We start from the raw sequence: 20,376 nt of genomic DNA, 5'->3' as shown, positions 1-20,376 counted from the left end.
CTTTACTCATTCCAAATATACATGTCACCAGTATGTTTTCAAAAGATTTCGTTAAATAATCGAAAGGAATACATTTTAAGTAGTCCCTCAGAATAGAACTTTGCGCCCCTACATCCCAGTTATGCAGACCCTTTAGGTCGTTGACCTCAAAAGCAAACCTCTGCAATCAGCTGCTCAAAAAGGTCACGGATGACAGTACGTGCATGTGTCATCTCTTGATCGGGTGTTCGGTACCATTTCGTGTTGATTTACTTATGAATGTTTTCACTTATACCCATGTATCTACATTGTAGACGTTCAAGAAATGGCAAAACGCCCAGGAGGGAGCACGCCATGTGAAGAATTTGCACAGCCAGCCAAGCGAAGCGCCGTCAGTGGCACGATCCGTACGAAGGCAGGACCTCCATCATATGAGAATCGGGAATGGCAACTATGGGGACCCTATCTCTCGGATAGACAATGGAGGACGGTTAGGGAAGACAATACACATGGGTAACTATAGAATGAATACAATGGCTTATAGTTGAAAGCCCTTGCAGGATTTTCAAGGCCAGGTATTTTAATGTGGGCCCAGAACAAGGGCCGGGTCACTATGCCATGCATGGTTTATAGTAGCCTCATACCCTTTTTAGCTCCATGCTCATACAAAGGATATTGTAAGCTTCAATCTGGTACGTCTATGGTCCAATTTAGCGGAGATTTATTCAAACTGTTTAAATAAATAGGTACATTGTTCATGAAGTAGAGGAAAAGGATGATGATGATGATGATGATGAACCACACATGAATGTGTTGATCGAACCTCATGATGGAATTCCTTAAAATAGTAGTGATGCAAAGCAAGAAATAGTCAGCAAAATCAATATGGGACAATAAAACAAATTTATAAACAATATTACAGAACTGGATTGCATAATGTTTCAATATGGCTCTATCGAACTCCCACATGTAGTTGGTGAAAATGTGAAAACAATCAGGTTATAGATGAAAAGAGAACATAGCATAGTGTTCATCCTCTCTCTCTCTCTCTCTCTCTCTCTCTCTCTCTCTCTCTCTCCTCTCTCTCTCTCTCTCTCTCTCTCTCTCTCTCACACACACATACACACACACACACACACACACACACACACACACACAAACACTACTCCATATAAGGAATGAGCTATGTCATGATCTGTCCCATCGCCTATCATACAAATGGGGAGAGGATGGCTTGTTGGGAATAAGTGACAACCAAGCAACACTCTGTTGCTCTGTGGCTCTTTGGAATGGAAAAGATCAATTTCTCAAGGAAAGGTTGTATGGGTTGATGCCAGTAAGTGAAAATAAGTAACAAATGAACTAAATTAAAATACTGTTTCAGTATTTAGAATATGACATGATGCTTGCGGTGACACCTTTACAATCAAGGGTCTTTTGAACATCCATTGTTTGGAATTCATAGGTTAAAGTTCACTAAATCAATGAGTCCTGAAACATCGTGTAGCTTTCTGGCTACTTCATTTAACAAATGGAATATGTCTGAAACCTTTTTAGGTAACTTTAACAAGAGAAATACAGCACATGTTGTGTTTTCTATTAAAATAATGGTGTTAGTACTTATGATGTTTTGTAAAGTCTGCAAAGATGTGTACATGTGCACAATATTTTTTCCAACAATACGTTTTGTTGGTGTAACCACTGAAAAGAATTTGATAATTTGAAATAACTTAAATTTGCACTTTGTTCAACAAATTACCCAAGGTTGCTTTAATACACATCTTCACAAACTCTTTCATGAAGGGTAACCATGGCGAGGATGTAAAGGAATGTTACTACTACCTGGATAACACTCCAACTCACTGCCACATGAGGGCGCTATACAAATACCCTCAGAATGGCTTTCCATATCAAGAACTTGTAGATGAAAACACAGCAAGGACAGTGGAAGATGAAGAATATGAACTGGAGGATAATGGTGATTAAAAAATTATTTTAGTCATTGTTTCATTGAAATGAAGTGCACAACTACTTATTGGTAATGACTGAATGAATATAGAACATAGCATTTTGTGCCGTATGATCTCTTCTGTTGTAGCAGCATCAGTTCACTATGAATATGAAAACATATCTTCAATTAGGGATTGCCCTTTAGCTCTTGTTAGGGAGGGGACGGTCAAAATGGAAAGTCCATGCTTCAGGATTTTTTGTAAGTTGCAGACCAACTTGCAAAAAGAAATTCAACAGGAAAGTGGTTTGTTTGTTAAAATGCCCCGCCCACTAATGAGGAAACGTACAGTATATACTGGTATATGCAAAATTTTGGAAATTTCACATCCTAATGCTACCAGTTCCTTCCTCCAAGATGTGATCATCCATCTGTGAGATAGCTACAAAGATGTCAGTTCTGCACTGTTACTGGCAGCTAACAGTAAAACAGTTCATCTCAGACAAAACGTTTGTTCTCAACCCCTGTAATTACCCTGGACATTTCATCTGATACTTCATTCAGGGATTGTTTGTATAGGATTTGTAATAGTGTTCACAAGAATTCTCTCAAAATTGAAAAAAGGTAGATAAAAGAATGCCTGTTTTGAAAATATTAAACATAAGATGTACAGACCTAATTTTTTGAATGTAAACTTTCAAATGACATAAGGCATGTGTGTCGTTGAAAGTTTCATGAAGGAAATAAACCTATAATAATAATAATTGTGAAAACAAATGCACATATTTTCATTGTATTTTTATATCTAAACATGGAACCTACATACATATATTGTGACCAAGAGTTCGTTACTCATTTTCATGCAAGGTGTATTTGACAAGAATGAATATTGGGATGTTGAGATTGAATATGCCAAAGTGAATCCATACACAGTCCTGTGTCAGTATACATTACACAACAGAGGTCCTGCTAGAAGAACTGTTCATGTATTACCAACAGTTTGGTTCAGGTAAGGACTCAAATCACATTTAACAGGAATCTGATCGTAAGTTGCAGGATGCCTAGTTTTTTTCTACAAACAATGCTTTTAACAAACAAACCATAAACAGTTTCTGTGGCAAGTGAGTATTAAAGTTTTGATCACATCGAAATCACAATTAACGGAAGACAACTCACAGTCAATAGAAGGGGAAGACCCAGGCCCTTCTATTGTATTCTATTATTCTATTATTTTTGGTAAAAGCATTACTCAATCGGGCATTTGCAACTTTAAAAACCCATGAGCTGGACTTCTTTATAACTGAAATCAAAATTTCTTGCAATTATTTCAGTTTTTTATTGTATCGTTAACATGACAGAATTGGCACATCACATATGAATAAGTTTTCACTTCATGTTAAATTTCCTGCCGATTTCAAAACCTGTTCATATTACAAAGAAAACAGGAGACCTCAATGCTATACATTCCAATGGATGGCAGAATGTTGTCTCTTCTATAGTTATGCTTTATATTCTCTGTTTTAGAGGTTCTTCTGACAGATTTACATATAGTAACAGTTTGAGTCCGGCCTTGTTAATTATTTCTCGTGTTCAAACCTACATCTGGAAGTGAAATTATGAAAATAATGCTGTAAGTTTCAACTTATGGGCCTTTCAAGAGAATTGTTGTCTAAAAACAGGGACTCAGTGCTATGTTATGTTCTCTTCCGCTAATTCAGTTGGTTATTAAAGCCAAGTTGAAGTAAATTATTGTAGTTGGTCAGATCAAAGTGTGAATTGACTCATTCATGAAGTCACCATTTTGTAAGAAAACACTTTTCAATACAGTTTTTTTTAAACTTTTGTAAATGAAATGTTGCTATAGACATAAATGGGATTCTTGAATCATTATAACCTTGCATTTATGACAAATCTTCAATCGAACAAATCTGTGGAGTATTTCAACAAAAAATGAATATATCAATTGATCCAAAATTGTCATGTTGATGTTAGAAGTATGTGAATTATTTAATCGTACAGTTCAGAATAATCGTCAAGTCACAAGTGAATTTTTCACATATTCCAAAACTTGTAGAAACTACCTAATGTATCACATGCACTCCTGCCCAGGAAGGTTACAGAGGACAACAAATTCCCATGGAATGCATGTACAAGTTTTGCATAATTTCATAACAAATTATAAAGTCAAGCAAGTCTTATTTCAAATTCACATCTCACTGTAAAGTTGTGTCACCTCTTGAGTTGAATATTTTGAAGAACACGAATCATGGTTGTCCGTTATGCGTGCTGAAAAACTATCAAAGTTTTATGGTGACCGTGTACAACTAAAACTTACAACACTGACAACACTTGAAAATTGGAGTTTAATTTGCAGTGGTTTTCTATGAACAACCAAATAAACCCCTGACCTTAGTGTTTTGCTTACAGTATCATGTTACTAAACAAAACATGATGTTTACATTTTGTTCCAGGAATACCTGGAGTTGGGGCAAAGACTTTGTGGATTATCCAACAGTGAAACCATCAACAAGAAAGAGAAGTGATTGTGAAGTTTTGTGCAGTCATGAAACACTGGGTAGGAATCATATCTCTGATAAACAGCCAATGTCAAAGCCATCCACAATCTACACTTTGTGTGTCATGGAAAGATTAGGTATCGAACTTGACAGAAAATGTTAATTACTTTTCAGTCACCATTGGACAAATAATTCATTTATAGTTACTGCATTGAGGAACAGTGAGATTGACACTCAAAAATGTCTTAAATATCTTTGATTCCAACATTAATTTTATGTCCTCTTTTCATATTTGTCTCCTTTTTCATGAAGCCTACAGTGAGGTCATGACAATTAACCTATATCCATGTATTTTAATATCCATGAATTTACATGATTTTGTTTTGGCCATCAACTTGCCATCGAAACAAACTTACTTGAAACATTACAAAACTTTCACAATGCCCTCTGTTGACCTTTCATTCTGATTTCCCATCAGGAGACTATATGTGGATGGTTGATGTGGGACCAGATAAGAAAGTGCCACAATTACTATTCACAGAGAATGAAAGCAATATGGCAGCACTTGGCCAAAAGATGGATTGGTTTGAAGAAGAATATACATCTCCTTTCACCAAAGATTCCTTCCACAGATACATCATTGATGGTGTGTAAACTTTTGTTTGTGCAAATATCATCACCTGCTTTTTTAATTCAATCTTTTGTACAGTTTCAACTCTTTCAAAAACATGTGTTCATTATACTTAAATATGGTACGTAGAATTCATCTAATTTTTGCTTAGAACAACATTTTGTGGTTCAAAAATGGTATTGTGGGTAAGCTGGTCAGGATTTCTTGTTGATATTAATTAGTTATCACCTATCCTAAGTATCTGTACAGTCAACGGTTGTTCTATTATATTTGATATGAAGACCTCTCAAGGTGTTGAAATGTATTGTGAGCTTTTGAAGACATCATCCCTTGACCCTGACATCCCCATTTTCATGTAGTTTGACCCAGCCAGCCAAATGAAAATAATGTCATTGGACCAAATGCTAGTGATACAGGGGATGTAAAGCCTCCTTCTGACACATTAACTCCTCTGTCTATAGGTGATGCCAATGCAGTGAATCCTGCCAATACAGGTACAAAGTGCGCTGCCCTCTATGTCTGTGATGTCAGACCAGGGGAATCTGCCGTCATCAGAACTTGCCTTACTGCTCAGGGCAACCATGCTGTAGATGCTGAAATTTTTCAAAAACAATTTGATCAAATTCTTCAGAGAAGACGAAAAGAAGCAAATAGTTTCTATGAAAAGGTAAAAGAAAAAAGTGTATTCAATCGAACATCAAATACTTGATTGTCTGCCCATAAATACAGAAAGTTTCCTTTAGGCTGCTCAAAGATGATATGAAATAATAACAAAGCAATATAATTGTCATGATTATGATAACAATCAATGATTAAATTATATTTTTCCAATGCAAGGTAATTATTTATTCTCAAAATAATTTCAACCACTTGCATTTTGATATCACCAGTGCAAGACTACTCTTACATCATGATGAAACAAATCTAATATAGACTTGTATTTTTTTTCTCTCTGACAGATTTTGCCACATACCTTTACACCACAAGAAGTTCAAATAGCGAGGCAGGCATATGCAGGTTTATTGTGGAGCAAGCAGTTTTACTTTTACCACATGAAGCAGTGGTTAGCAGGTAAACAGTTCATTGAATCATAAATTCACATTTGCTGCAGGGAAAATATACTAAGACACCTAATTGACATCAATTGTAGGTAATGAGGTCGAGAAAATGCTGACATTTGGGGTGGCAAAATCATAAGATATTGTACTGTTTTAGTCAGGAGTTATTCATGCACTTGGAAAATGATTGCATGATAATTGTGCACACTGCAGCCATTGTGGAAGGAAGAAAAAGAAAATGTTCAACGTTGATGAAAATTTTTTCAAAAGTTGCAGCATGTGACCCTAATATTTAAATTCCCTGGTGTTTGTTTCATCTTAATGGAATTAATGTAGACTCTTGTACTTTCAGATGAAAGTCAACTTCATGCAAAGAGTGATGGGAAAACAGAGACCCTTAGGAACTATGAATGGACGCATCTCATCAATAAAGACATCATTTCTATGCCTGACAAATGGGAATTTCCATGGGTGAGTTTTCTGTTCATTTCATGTTGTACCTCGTTTGTACTCACATTTTACCTCAGAAGTAACAGTTATTACCCATAGTGCATTCAATCTTTGGCATTGTAGATAAGTTGATATATCACCTGTGTGTCAGGCTGGAACCTAGGAATCGTTACTTTGCAATGTTCAGTCTCTGGTGTTCATAGATGATATATCTTACCCTTTTATTTTCTGTAAACAGTCTTCAAAAAGATTTATTGTTTTGCTTCATCAAAAAATGGACAACATTGAACCATACGCTAGTAAAACTGCAATTCATCATCAGGCAATAAATTGACAGAAGAATCCATGAAAAAGCATCAACAATGATTAGTCGAAACAGCAGTTTGCACAATGTGAAATTATTCAGCATATTTTGTCAATGAAAGTGAATTGCTGAGAATATCATGTTGGATTTAGAAACTTTGTCTATGATCTGATTGAATGCAGGTTTTATAGCTATCATAAAGTATGTCTACAAACTTGATACTCATTACAGATGCAGCATGGGTATATGGCCAGACTTATTTTTTCTTTCATTCCTTTCAATTCACAGTATGCATCCTGGGACTTAGCCTTCCATATGATTCCATTTGTAGAAGTTGATCCCTCGTTTGCTAAAGAACAGCTTCTGCTCATGCTCAGTGATGGCTACATGCATCCAAATGGTCAGGTCAGTAGTGACACAGAAGTCACCTTGCCACCTGTAGATTTGCTCTTCTATAAGATGACTTGTATTGATTCCCATTAAAGGGGAAAATGACTTTTCCGGAATAAGCAACCCCAAAGCTAGCACATATGGAAAAATCAGCCTTTGTGAACTTCCCCTTTAATAGGGGGCAATATATAATATACTTCTTCAATTACTTTTACATGGTAACTGATGAAAACTATTGCTGTTAAGTCCTGAATCCTAAAACCGTTTTCTCATTAATCCATCTGCTATTGACTTTGTTTGATTAACTTTTTTATTTGAGAGAAGAATTGCTTTTATGAGTACCAGTTACACAAGTTGGTGACAAGAAGGAAATTTTTTAAATTACCAAAATTAACTTAGCAATTTCATTTCTGGTGAAAATACCATCAATGATATGATGTGTAATACCCATAGTTGAGACAGTGGATTATTGAAGTCTAATTTTCTGGATATTGTCATGTTTGAAGGTTTTATTCCATTGAGACTTAACTTCAATGATATGTTGTGAAGATTTGCAGAATTGATGGAGATGTACTCAGTCTTACTCAACTTGTCCAGCAAATTCACAAACAACTCAATAACAGAAAGATTCATGTTGTGTTAATGTAAATTGTACTTCAATCAACAGCTTCCTGCATATGAATATGCATTTAGTGATGTCAATCCTCCTGTCCATGCTTGGGCGTGTCTGTGTGTCTACAAGCAAACCAACGACAGGCAATTTCTGGCCAAGTGTTTCCATAGGCTCCTTTTGAATTTTGGATGGTGAGAAATTTTTGTGAACCCCATCTCCTACTTCATATGAATTATGTAAACAGTTACACATTTGCTGGAGAAGTTAGTGGTCATTTTAAAACAATATCAGCAAAGTAATAATTCTTAAATAATAATTTGGATAAAGTGGATATATACATTATCTAACTGACCTCCCTTTGTGTTTTGAATACGGTAAGAATTGCCTAACTCTGTTGTGTACTTTTCACATTATTTTACGTTGATCACTATCTGTAAAGTTAATCTACAATACGATTTGCCTAACTCTATTGTATTCCCATTAAATTACTAAGGTGGGTCAACACCAAAAATCCCCATGGCGACAACTTGTTCACTGGTGGTTTTCTTGGCCTGGACAATATTGCACCAATCAACCGATCAGATAAACCACCAGGTGGAGGAGTGTTGCTTCAGGTATTCCATCTCTCAGACATTTTCCAACATTCAAACACTGTTCCATTCCAAGTACAATATTTTCAAGCCTTGACTATTTAGATAACAATTTCATCTTAAGAAAATAAAATACAGAAGTATGACTATTCCGCATGCTAAATGATAAAGTACTGTCATGAATAACATGATGTTTTCACAAAGTGGCTCAAAAGTTCTATTTTCAGTCATGGATGGTATTGTACATAATACTTCACCACCTGCAATGGACTGATACACTCATTTTTCACACTTTTTTCTGTGTCAGGCAGACGCCACTGGTTGGATGGCATTCTACTCTCTAAAGATGTTGGAAATAGCATTGGAGCTTGCAAGACATGATCCTCTCTATTCAGACATGGCCACAAAGTTTCTGCAACATTTTCTGCTCATCTCAGGAGCAATTAATCACCCAGAGAGAGGTACACTGTAAAAAGTTTATATCTAGGTGACAAAGACGTGTTTTTCAGGAGAAGGTATAGGGCTAAATACTTCATCATCACCACAAGAAATAATATAAACCTTGAAGAACTAAAAAGTGTTTCCCTCTAAAAATTCAATGTGAAAAGGTGAATAAAATAATTATAGCCGTTTGTGCCATTCCAGTTCACATTTCAACCATAGTAAGTTAAGTGTTGTAGTCTTTGACAAACACATATGCATATATGTCCAGGGTTAAACACAGATAATTTGCATCCAAAATTGCAAACTTTTTCTTTAAATCTTGTGACTGTTTTCATACTACCCATACCTGTTTTCACTGAGACTATACAGTGAAGGCCCTGAAGGAACATCCAGCGGTACCATGATAATTCACTATCATTTACCATCATCTTCATCGATACTGCGTATCATTTCCAAAAGTGAAAGAAACACTGAGAATTTGCCAATTTCATGACCTCTTCATGACAATAACATCCTGGTATTTTTGTTTGTTTGAATCCATCAGTCTGATTTCAAACACTGATAGTATAGATCCTCGCTATGATGACTTACTGAACTTTGTAACGCCAAAAATGGTATATTTTGAATACTACCTACTACCAAGCGTACCAGGATATAAGGTCATGTAGGGGTCATGAAGATTGCATGTTCATGAAAAAGTCTGGCATGAACTTCATGTACCTTGTCCATTCACTTTTCAGGTCTCTGGGATGCCACTGATGGGTTTTATTATGATAAGTTATGCAGAGACGATGGTGATGTCATACCTATGAAGGTTCATTCTTTAGTTGGCATTGTGCCAATCTTTGCATGTTGTGTGTTGGACAGCCAGACACTGAAATCCGTACCAGCATTTCAGCAAACTCTGCTGTGGTTTGAAAATTACCACAAAGACCTCATGTCCAAGGCAAGTACACGAACATATTGATCAATAGCTTTTCCTTTCCTCTGCTGCTCATGATTCAACGAACTTTTTGAAATTACAATTCACAAAATAATACATTGTCATCTTCTGCAACAGTCAAAAGTAAAAGCTCCTCTTTCTAAATTACGTTTTGAAAATGCATTCCATTCAATAGCCATTCGTTCACGTTACAGTAGGGTTTACATAGGTGAGATCAATTTTAAAATGTAAACCGCTGTGGTTTTTTGTGGAATATGTAGGCTATGAAGCTACATAATTTCATCTGATAACAAATTTGAGATCTTTTTGGGGCTTTCTCTGGTCCTTCTCATACCAAACCGTTTTCTTTAAAACAAAAATGAAAAACACAATCAACCTATTATATTGAATTATTTGTTGATAGGAATATGTAATTTTGTCTTTTGGAATGTCTGAATGAAGTGTACAATTTTCAAATAGAAGTTTTAATACCGAACAAATTTTTCCATGGTGTAACTATTACAGATATGCATACAGTACATTCAGGCAACTGGTAGCACACAAAGAGGCTGATTTTTGCCCTCCAACAGGTGATCTCTTCCAAAGAAGGCGATGAAAACAAACTTTTGCTGTCATTGGCAGACAGATGTAAGCTGGAACACATTCTGCATTTACTCTTCGATGAAGATGAATTTCTGTCTCCTTTTGGCATCAGATCACTGTCAAAGGTATAACAAATAATAAACATCAAACTTATTTGCCAAAGATATCAATTTGCACACCTATGGACTTTAACTTGCTTGACATTTCTGACATACCAATTGCAGCTGGGGATAGGGATAGGGTAAGGGTATATGTCTGGGAGATTACTATCCCAGTACCATTCCAAATGCATCATTGTTCATGAGCAACACTGAAGTGGTAGAGGTTGCCACAGCATATTCAACTTCCTGAATCTGATGTTGAAGTGCATGCTTTCAATTTAATTATGTAGTCATCTAAGCACCGGTGTTATTTAAGCAATAATGCACACCAAGCAATGGTATACCACAAGATTTTGACCAGTTCATGACATATATGCACGCCGGATAGTGCATATATTAAGTGAACTGGTCAAAACTGAGTGGTACACCATTGCTGGGTGTAATTTATTGCTATTATATCATAACAGTATAGTGAAATTCTGGCATGGAACATCAAAAAAAGATTTTTGCTCTTGCCAAGAGCTCAAGCATGTACCAGCAGTGGTATATTGCAATATACCAAGGTTCTTTTCGCGTCTCAACCAATCATATCGCTGCATTTGCGCCACCAATATACTGGTATGATATAATATTCAATACTGCACTCAATTTTTGTCAGCATAATTACAATACATGGTAAACATCGAAAGCCAATTTCTCAGAATCCCAGAAGCCATTACAGAAACAGCTAAAAAATATGTGCAGAGTAACTCAAAATTTTCGTCTTATGCCCTCTTCAAGATCCATGAGACAAAGCCGTTCTCTGTAGAAATCAAGGATACGTGTCAAGAAGCTGGCAGATCAGATGAGAATTCAGAAGGAGCTACTGACGGTAGTCATGTAGAAATGGATGATGTTGAAATCAAAGAATCATGCCAGCAATCTGAATCATACAGTGTTTCGTATGCTCCCGGAGAGTCAAATAGTAAAATGTTTGGTGGGAACAGCAACTGGAGAGGACCAGTCTGGTTCTGCAGTAAGTTGAAAAATTTCTAGATACTGGGTTCAACTTGATTTTCTTTCAACAATTACAGTTAGTTAGGATTCCTGTGTTTGACCGTTAGTTCACATCATGTTTAGAACCACTAAGGGGACTGGTTAGGAATTTTAGGAAATTTCTTTGGATCAAGCCCTATCTATATCAGTATAGTATGAAAGATTTACTTGCCCCAAAGCGACTTGTCGGGAATCATTGGTTGGTCAGTTTAGCTTTGAGGGCACACCACTTAGTACAATCCCACAGATTAAAGTTTAATGCAGTCTGCCACCATGCTACCAAGCAGCTTTATCATTGAGTGAAAACAAATGAGAAATAGCATTGTATTATATCCCTATATGATCAAGCTGCATGACATCTGTATCATCACAATAAAATTGTGATCTTGTCTGTGTGTCTCTTTTGCCTTGTTTGCTTTTTTCCCTTCCTATATTTCATATGTACATCAATCTGACATTTCATCATAACTGTTTGTCAGATACTAGTGCAGCCAATTCATGTTACAATAAGAACACATAAATAGTATTCATACCAGCATTAAATACTGGAATATCAACCACTGAACAAATATTTCCAGTATTATTTCAGTAATATTATTTTCGCCAACTCCTACATACATGCAATATGAGTGTTTTGCAGTCACTCTACAGTCTGATATGGTTCTGTCTGCACATTTCTTCTCAGTGAACTTTCTGATAATTGAGTCGCTGCTCTGCTGTGATAAATTTTATGGAGACAAACTGCTAGTGGAATTTCCAACAGGCTCTGGTGAGAAACGGCGACTGAAAGAAATTGCCAGAGAACTGTGTCAAAGGCTTGCGTCAATTTTCCTACCAGACGACAGCGGTAGACGGCCATGCCATGGTGGGTTAGGGAAAATATCAATAAATATAGAGATTTGAAGAGAACAACCACAAAGAAATAGAATGAAAGCACAGAAAGTTATAATTTGTGATCTGTCATCACAAACATTTTTTCCTTGAAGAAGCTAAGGAAATACTCTGTTGAAAGAAATGTATATGCAATCTCTGAGGTGGATGTTCAAACAGTATTGAGAATACAATGGATGATTTCTGTGTTGGTGATTTCTGATGGTAAATATTGTGCTGTGAATTCTCAGATTATATAATCCTGTCTTATACCTTCTATTGATGTCTTGATTATAACTTTCTAATGATAAATTTTGTAGCATATGTCAAAACTACAATTCAATATTTAATCTTTACCGTGTAGGCAAGTCCGCAAGGTACTCTGAAGATCCACACTGGAGGGAGTTGTTGTTGTTTTACGAGTATTTCCATGGCGACACTGGCAGGGGGTGTGGTGCAAGGTAATATGCACAACAAAAACAATTATGAAATATAGGATTCAGTCAACAAAGTTTTAAGACCTTTTGGGACAGCTGAATAGAATTACAGTAATGGCTGTATTATCCACATGTATTTTGCAGCTTGTAAATGTCAGACCAAAGTTTTAAGGCAATTTTCACAGAATGTTTGAAGCCTAAAGTGCCATTCTTGCCTCTATCCTACTTGAAATTCAAAATGCATGCAACGTCCTTGCATGCAACGTCCCTTTTTCAACTCAAGTTTGAAAAAGCCATTGTTATTTTCACCGAAACAAGATGGTTGGAACTTCATTTATTCCACCACCTTCAAAATAAGTCCACACAAGCAGTATATCAGGTATTAGACCTTCAAGAAAACAGGTAGACTGAAAGATGTCGCTTGAGGGCGCTCTCTGCACTCCTCCCATCTAGAGTGCCCTTGAGCAACGGATCTTTCAATCTAGACTTATTCTTCCTAAATGCAGTTTTGATTCTTGTGTTTCAGTCACCAGACTGGCTGGACTGCACTGATTGTCAACTGTTTGAAGATGCTCCATACACAGTTGTGATTCAACTGAGGCTTTCCCAGCATTGGGTCCATCAAACCAACATGTTCACCAGGGTCGTGAATTGGAGTGCAAATTGAGAAGAAAAAACATTCACATGTCACCGTATATAAGGGGAAATATGCTGTTTTGACAATGTCTCCCTATGTGTTGCTTCTGTTTTTAGCTCTGCTGTCAGCAACACAGAACTTATCCAATAGGTGGATGTGTGGCATAGTCTGTCACCTTTACATTCAAAGCTTCTTGTTCACAACAGCCAGTTTGATTCCTGTAATATTTGGAGTACAGGTCCCAGGGATGACCTTAATCAGATTTGTTCAAATTGTGATGAAATATGCAAATTTGTATTTTTATGGGTAATTTTGCTTTTTTGGGTCAAAAATCTTCTTGTCCTTAATGGCAGGTCCAACAGCTTTAATATTTGTTATAAAATTCCATGGGATGCCATATTTAGAATTCTTCAAATTGTGCTGAAATATGCAAATTTTTAAGGCAATCTTAAAAATCTTCAAAAAAATTGGTGGTCAGACAGCTTTGATTTTGCAAATATTGGCCTCTAGGCTAACCTATTTCAGATTTGTTGAAATTGTGCAGAAATATGTATATTTTAGCAATTTTTGTCATTTTCAATCAATAAATTTTTCACTAAAACTGCTCGTCTAATAGCTTTGATATTTGGTATACAGGTCATAGGGATGATCAAAATGTGACATTCAAATTTTGATGATTTTGTATTTTGAGGGCAATTTTTGGTCAGTTTTTTTTTCTTCTTCGCCCGATCATGCAACATCTCTTCATAGATCCGCTTCACAACCCATGTGTCTGTAGTTTTCTGGTATCGCATCCCCACGCAGGTGTTTCTTCAGCTCCACTTGTTTTCATATGACAACATTTCCTTCAAAAGCATCTTGTGGAAAATAATCCTGGCTGTCAGAGTAAACTGCTATTGTACTTCAATTTTTTAGAGTCAAAGTCAGTGCTTATACTTGTCAACCACAGTTTACATAGTTTTGGTTTTTTCTTCGGATTTGGAATCTTTAAAGATGCCTTATCAATGTCGCATTCACAAAGATTGGCAGGTCATCGTCTGGGCATTCCCCAGCAAACTTTGCAAAACTGGTAGTCAAAATGGCTGCGTTAAGACGAGTTTAGGCACTCCACTTACTCCACTTTTTTTCTCATAAGGAGTACTTTTGTGTGAATAATGTTATCAATGCTGATATTATGAGTAAAAAATGCACACAATTAGCTGCAGGTAAAATTTTCCTCAAACCCTTTTCCTGCCAAGTCCATATTTCACCACAAGGTCAAGATGGTTAAAATTAATGAAACATAACATATTCCATATGGTGTATTTTAACATAATACTGTACATTTGAAAGCTGTTGAAAACATAAATACTGTAATATTGATTTTTTTTTACTAAAGATACTATAACAGACCAAGCCAAGTGGGTGAAAATACGTCATGTTTTGGTTCAATGCCACTTTTTACTGACTTGGCTGATGGGGAAGTGATACTGTCTGGCAGGAAAAGGGTTAACATTGTGAGGTGTACATAATTCAAAACAACAGCATATCACAGAAATGAAAAGACCCTTGAGAGGGGGTTATGGAATATAATTTTCCAGATCTTGCTATATTCTTGAAGAAAACTGATTTGTGCTGACCTTACGGTAGCCTTCTCACTGTTAAACAGTTTGTTTATTGTACAACTTGGCTACTTTGTTATTCTTTTGAAAGTGTTCAGTTTTGTACTTTGCCCAATTTTGGAATTTAACATACCACACTCTTTGCTAGTGTGAGTTCATTACGATAAATGTTGATTGTATAGAAGTATGAGTCATGATCACAGCTGCTTGGGGATTGCCAAATATGCAAAATAATAATCAAATTTAAGTCTTTCACCAACCTGACTGAAAACCCATCCTTATGAATGGTGATAGTGGCCGTGTTCACAAGAATCTGGGAGGAACATGTTACAGTAAATACTAAAGTACTACCAAGTTATGTACATGAACAATGATAGCATGGCCATGGTGGTACTTCTGTAGAATTACCATGGTGACCATGAAAGATAAGTTTCACCATTTGAATCACTTGTTAGGTAAACAAAAGATAGAGGAAAACACATTCCCAGGCACATTTTTACAAACTTTAGGAAATGCAATTGTGTGAAGCAAATACTCCCTCTACCTTCAGTGACTTTGAACAAATCCTTCAATCTCAATTTGTATACAACACAAATAAGATCACCAAGATTCACATGTTCATGCTCAATACATATGAATCAAACCTATACTTCATGAACAGATACTCCTTCATTACTTTTCAAAAGTCACCACCCCCATTCTGCTGTTTCATTTAGTATGTAGCCCCCTGGTGGTGGAGGGAACAATGAAGGTGGAAGGTTTGGGACTGTCTGTAGTGAAGGGGGTAGACAGAATGTAACTTCATCAGCTTCCTCTCTTTTCTGAGATGTTTTCTGTGGTTCATTTTCTGAAGTCTGCTTATTCTTGTCTCTCTTAGCTAACCACTCATCCAGTGAGAAATCTTTGTCTTCTGTTGAGCATTTCTTCTTTTTTGATACCTTCTCAAGTTTTTCCTGTTCAACCTCTGTGAAATAATAACATAATCACTTGATTACAAGCAAAAGAGACAGATACATTACTTTGTTTCATCACACATAAACAAAATCTAATGAGTCGTTACCCACCGGAAGAATAGTTGTAAACACATCCAGACATTCTGAATTTAACCCTTTCTCGACCATGGTTTGGCCCAACCCCATTGTTATCTACAGTGAGTGTGGGCCTGCTTACAGGGAATCAGGGGTGAGTAGGTAAAAGCCCCATTAGCTGTATCTTTTCATCAAAGTCAATGAGATAGTTTCAAAATTAAATGCAACATTTGTACAAGTGTTTGCAAAAGTATCATCACAGAACAGAAGTCAAGAATTGGCAATGAATGCGAAACATAGATTTCAACAAAAAAATAGTTATTAAATGCCCAAATTTAATTGACCACACATATAATCAAGGATTGAAATAGTGACGTTTTCAAAGACAATATGGCTTAACAACGGGAATCAAAACCATCTGAAAAATTTGATATTTTTTTGAGAAGCAAAATGCACAATATACAGCGGATGGGGCTTTTAAGGCCATTTTTCATTTCATGGATATTGATGAGTATCATACAACTGGGAGGTTATCTTACTGATTTTGTTTTTCTGAAAGACCAATCAAAAGCAGAAGAAACCTACACACACCTTGTGAAGAGATTCAATAATGTCATAGGATCTGATGACCAATGCCAATACCAAACATTGATAACATTCCCATATTTTTTAGAGTTCAAAGCAATATAATAATATGTCATAGTTTGGGTAAAAAGCAACCTGAGAAGTTGCAATATTGAAACTACAGTTGTATCTGAACACAGTGAATGTAAGACATGAGTGAAAATCATTGAACACAAGTATCCTTTGTATGTGAGCCGTGGGTTTTTCTGGGGGCCAGGCCTCTAGTAATGCCAATGTGGTTATGCCTGCTATCCTTATGCCTAATGACTGCCTACAATTACTTCTGATCAATGCAAGACTTTGTGTCCACAAAATTCACTCTTGCTGGTAGGAAGTTAGATCTTCTCAACAACAACTATCCAAGATTAACCTTCGGTGCTGGCATAATTTTGTACATAATGCAGAGTTGAGAAGAAGTGTGTGTTTTGATGCTTCAGGGAGTAAGAGTCATCAGAATGTCAACAAGTAATTCTTCCATGGATAAACTTGCAAATCATTTATTTCAAAACTGTTCAGTTTCAATGTCTGTGGACATCTCTCATTCATTTTGCGTGTGTTTACAGTGCTGAATGGTTTGGTAAGGAAAGAGATAGAAACTTCTTAAAATAAAGATGACAGTTGGAGCAAACTGATAGAGTCTTTGGTCTCTCAGCCTCACCTGCTTTCCATGCTTCTAGTTCTGCCTGTGACAAGTGTGAGAATCTACAATTGGACCCAAAGTGGCATTCTCCTGTTAAACAAAATATAAAGTACATCAAACCGGTATCAAACTTCACGTAACACTATAACACTGTCAGCTACTGAAGAAGAAATACTCATAGCGTCATGTCACTGAAAGGGATAGTCGTATGATCTGTGCTCAAAGTCATATAGGATCCATGCGACCAATGTAAAACACTGTATCAAAGGTATGATGGTGATTGATGAAAGTTAAACATGTCTGTCATAATCTACATAGTATAATTAAAATATTGCAGCTATAATGATGAAATGCATCTAGATATCTAGAAATACATTGTTTGCAAACAAAAAACTTGCACAGGCACAGTTCAAATGACTGTAGCACCGCCTATTGAATTTTATTTTTTTTGCTTTTTGAAAAGTAAGTTTCGTCTGAGTTCCTCTAGGTCTCACTTTTAAGAAATATTGGCTGTGAATAGCCAGTCTTATGCCAAAGTTCTCTGCCACTCTGTGAGGGTAACCATGGTTTGATGTGGTAAAGAATTGTTTGACTGAAATGGCAACAGTTCCTCACTGTTCTAACCCCCTGCTTGTGAGACTAGCGATGCCATTTTCCTAAACTAGATGATTCAGGGGTGAGGAAAAAAACAAAGGAAAGCAATTTCATGGTCTGAGATGTCTTGGGGCTCAGACTAGCTGATTTACAGTTGCATAATTGTATAAAAGAAAATACAATGTTTCCCAAAGCCCTAAAATCAGAGGAGTGACAAATTTATACAATAATCGATACGTTGCGTGTTCCTTTGTTATGAAAATGTATTCTCTTTTTAGTTATTGACACTGAGATAACTAAAAAAAAACCAGTGCTCCGGGATACACCCCCCCCCCCCCCCCCTCTGCCAAGAATCCCCTTGTGGGGAACCCTGGATTGCAAGATCCAATCAATGGTTCAGAAACCACTTGATATACCTGAACATTGGTCCTCTTTGGGGAACCATCGAGCACCAAGTGGTTTTGCTCATGCCTTGGATTATTCACGGTCCCTCAACATCCTATGGGGTTAATGTAAACATGGTCCAAAATGAAGGCCATGGAATGGATAAGGCCAACACTATACATTTCGTGGATTGTACTGTTGTTCTCTTGAATTAATGCTACGTGTCTGTAATCTGTAGAAATGGTAAGAAATATGGCAACCACCAGTATACATACCAGTTGATGGTATTATGGAAGAATGTATAAAATGACTATCTACCAGTACGAACAAATCTTCTACAAGTTGTTTTCTTCAGTTCCTCCTCCAGTCTTGTTGCAGAATCTGTCATGATAAGTTATGTGTACTCATGGCAAAACATATTTTCTATAACATTTTTGTGTAGCATGAACTGCATCGGTAATGAACTCTGATACAGCAATGTTGACTGTGCATGACATGTAGTTGGCATAACTCCCGGTTGTGCTGTTAAAGCTGAGGTTTATAGTTTGTATAATTAGAATGTACCATTATTTCTCAAAACGTGGCAATAGATTGTGTATCGTTATTTATTGCAAGAGAGGCTGAAGGTATGTCTACCACTCTTTCAGCTTGTGTGTTTCAATGTGTCAACTGATTTACTAATAACCAACTTTTCAGTATATTTAAAATTGATAAAAACAATGCAAGGCTTTTCTTTTGGTGTGGGAAACTAACTTCCTCCATTTGAGGAGTAAAATAATGCATGCAAGCAGCTTCCAAACTTAAAAGAAGACGATTTGCTCTTTCCTTTAAAAAATCCAGAGACTGAGAAGCAATGCAATTAACTAACACTACGATACAGAATCTTATGGGATAAATGAAATGTGGGGTCTTACCTTTAAAATGATCATAATGTGCTTTCACTTTCATTTGGTGATGGACGCCATCAAGGTGTTTCTTTCTACTCTGTGCGTTGTCAGGAAAGGTCTTGTCGCAATAGTCACAATAGTACCGTTTGCCCATTTTCACAATTGCACATCACACCATGCAACACAGGACCTCTCAATATACAGTTCTGTTGATAGAGGGCGCTATAGCTAAACTTATTCGAGTGTTGACGACGTACAATTTCTGTGAAGAAATCTCTTGTTATATGTATCACACACTTGTAGCATTTACCGATCAACAGAACATAATCGTACCTGTCAATTTCATATAAATAACTGACGACTTCATGGTTCCCTAAACGGCAGTGTTTGATTCATGATGAACATGCTAATCCGACCATACCACTCACAGTCCACAGTCCGTCTTCTTTGACCTCGTTATTCGCCTTACATAAAACGAGTCCGCTGATACTAAATAGTGCAAAAAAAAGTAGCAAAGTAAACAACGCATTTAAATGCACACAGTTAATCTCAAATAGTATGTAAAAAATACATTTCAAATTATTGATAGTATTCAAAGATTTATACCCACTTACAACTATAAGTTCCTTTGGAGTGCGTAGTAATATTGACAACACTTCACAAAGTACTTCCGGTTCATTGCTTGACGCCATTTTAGGTTAGGATAAGCACTGGAAAGTTGATCACGATGCTTAATATCATATATAACACGCTATTCAGGCGAACTTCAACGTTCGCCATGACGATACTGGTTGGGGCTATCGTTTTTGAGAGAGCGTTTGACCAAGGAGGAGATTCACTCTTCGAATACATGAACAGAGGGGTGAGTATAATAACTGTGTCTGGCTGGTCAGTGTGTCACGTAGTCGCTTCGCCGGCGCGGCCGGTTGCTGCGTGTACTTTTACGGTCTATCTGTATGGTCGGGTTAAATTTTACTTGAATGATCCACTCAATGTAAAGTCATATTGACTGGTAGAAGAGTTTAGATATTTTTCAGACTTGCTCACATCTTCTTGTATTGGTTTCGGTTGAGCGTAAAACTACGTTTTC

At 36.6% G+C, this 20,376-nt stretch overlaps 2 protein-coding genes across 3 annotated transcripts; one reads left to right on the top strand and one right to left on the bottom strand.

Moving 5' to 3' along the window:
- The first annotated feature begins 149 nt into the window (after window positions 1–149).
- Window positions 150–14,129, top strand: LOC139145135 (uncharacterized). Its single transcript, XM_070716103.1, has 20 exons — window positions 150–195; window positions 294–492; window positions 1,156–1,315; window positions 1,783–1,957; window positions 2,795–2,936; window positions 4,399–4,502; window positions 4,922–5,089; window positions 5,536–5,741; window positions 6,034–6,145; window positions 6,485–6,603; window positions 7,175–7,291; window positions 7,944–8,080; window positions 8,383–8,503; window positions 8,787–8,940; window positions 9,664–9,869; window positions 10,436–10,573; window positions 11,330–11,564; window positions 12,270–12,449; window positions 12,819–12,915; window positions 13,418–14,129. Exons 2-20 carry the CDS (start codon window positions 305–307, stop codon window positions 13,479–13,481), a joined length of 2,823 nt encoding a protein of 940 aa, XP_070572204.1. The 5' UTR covers window positions 150–195; window positions 294–304; the 3' UTR covers window positions 13,482–14,129.
- Window positions 14,130–15,067: 938 nt separating this feature from the next.
- LOC139145142 (zinc finger matrin-type protein 5-like) lies at window positions 15,068–19,733 on the bottom strand. Of its 2 annotated transcripts, XM_070716115.1 has the most exons (5): window positions 19,620–19,733; window positions 19,314–19,492; window positions 18,718–18,780; window positions 17,440–17,511; window positions 15,068–16,093 (listed from the first exon to the last, which is right to left on the bottom strand). In XM_070716115.1, the coding sequence occupies exons 2-5, from the start codon at window positions 19,438–19,440 to the stop codon at window positions 15,816–15,818; spliced, it is 540 nt and encodes a 179-aa protein (XP_070572216.1). In that variant the 5' UTR covers window positions 19,441–19,492; window positions 19,620–19,733; the 3' UTR covers window positions 15,068–15,815. The 2 variants fall into 2 exon arrangements, with proteins under 2 accessions (XP_070572216.1, XP_070572215.1); XM_070716114.1 differs by having other exon boundaries at window positions 19,314–19,669.
- Window positions 19,734–20,376: the final 643 nt, after the last annotated feature.

The sequence above is a fragment of the Ptychodera flava genome, chromosome 12, assembly GCF_041260155.1.
Source record: "Ptychodera flava strain L36383 chromosome 12, AS_Pfla_20210202, whole genome shotgun sequence".
Classification (NCBI taxonomy): Eukaryota; Metazoa; Hemichordata; class Enteropneusta; family Ptychoderidae; genus Ptychodera; species Ptychodera flava.
This window is presented reverse-complemented; position numbering and strand designations above follow the sequence as displayed.

Coding starts and splice junctions, on each gene's coding strand:
- LOC139145135 (XM_070716103.1), top strand. CDS start 305: ATGGCAAAACGCCCAGGAGGGAGCACGCCATGTGAAGAATTTGCACAG. Junction 1,316..1,782: donor GGTTGTATGGGTTGATGCCA/GTAAGTGAAAAT, acceptor TCTTTCATGAAG/GGTAACCATGGCGAGGATGT. Junction 6,604..7,174: donor ACAAATGGGAATTTCCATGG/GTGAGTTTTCTG, acceptor TTCAATTCACAG/TATGCATCCTGGGACTTAGC.
- LOC139145142 (XM_070716115.1), bottom strand. CDS start 19,440: ATGGGCAAACGGTACTATTGTGACTATTGCGACAAGACCTTTCCTGAC. Junction 17,512..18,717: donor TAGAAGATTTGTTCGTACTG/GTAGATAGTCAT, acceptor TTTGTTTAACAG/GAGAATGCCACTTTGGGTCC. Junction 16,094..17,439: donor ACTAGAAGCATGGAAAGCAG/GTGAGGCTGAGA, acceptor ATTATTTCACAG/AGGTTGAACAGGAAAAACTT.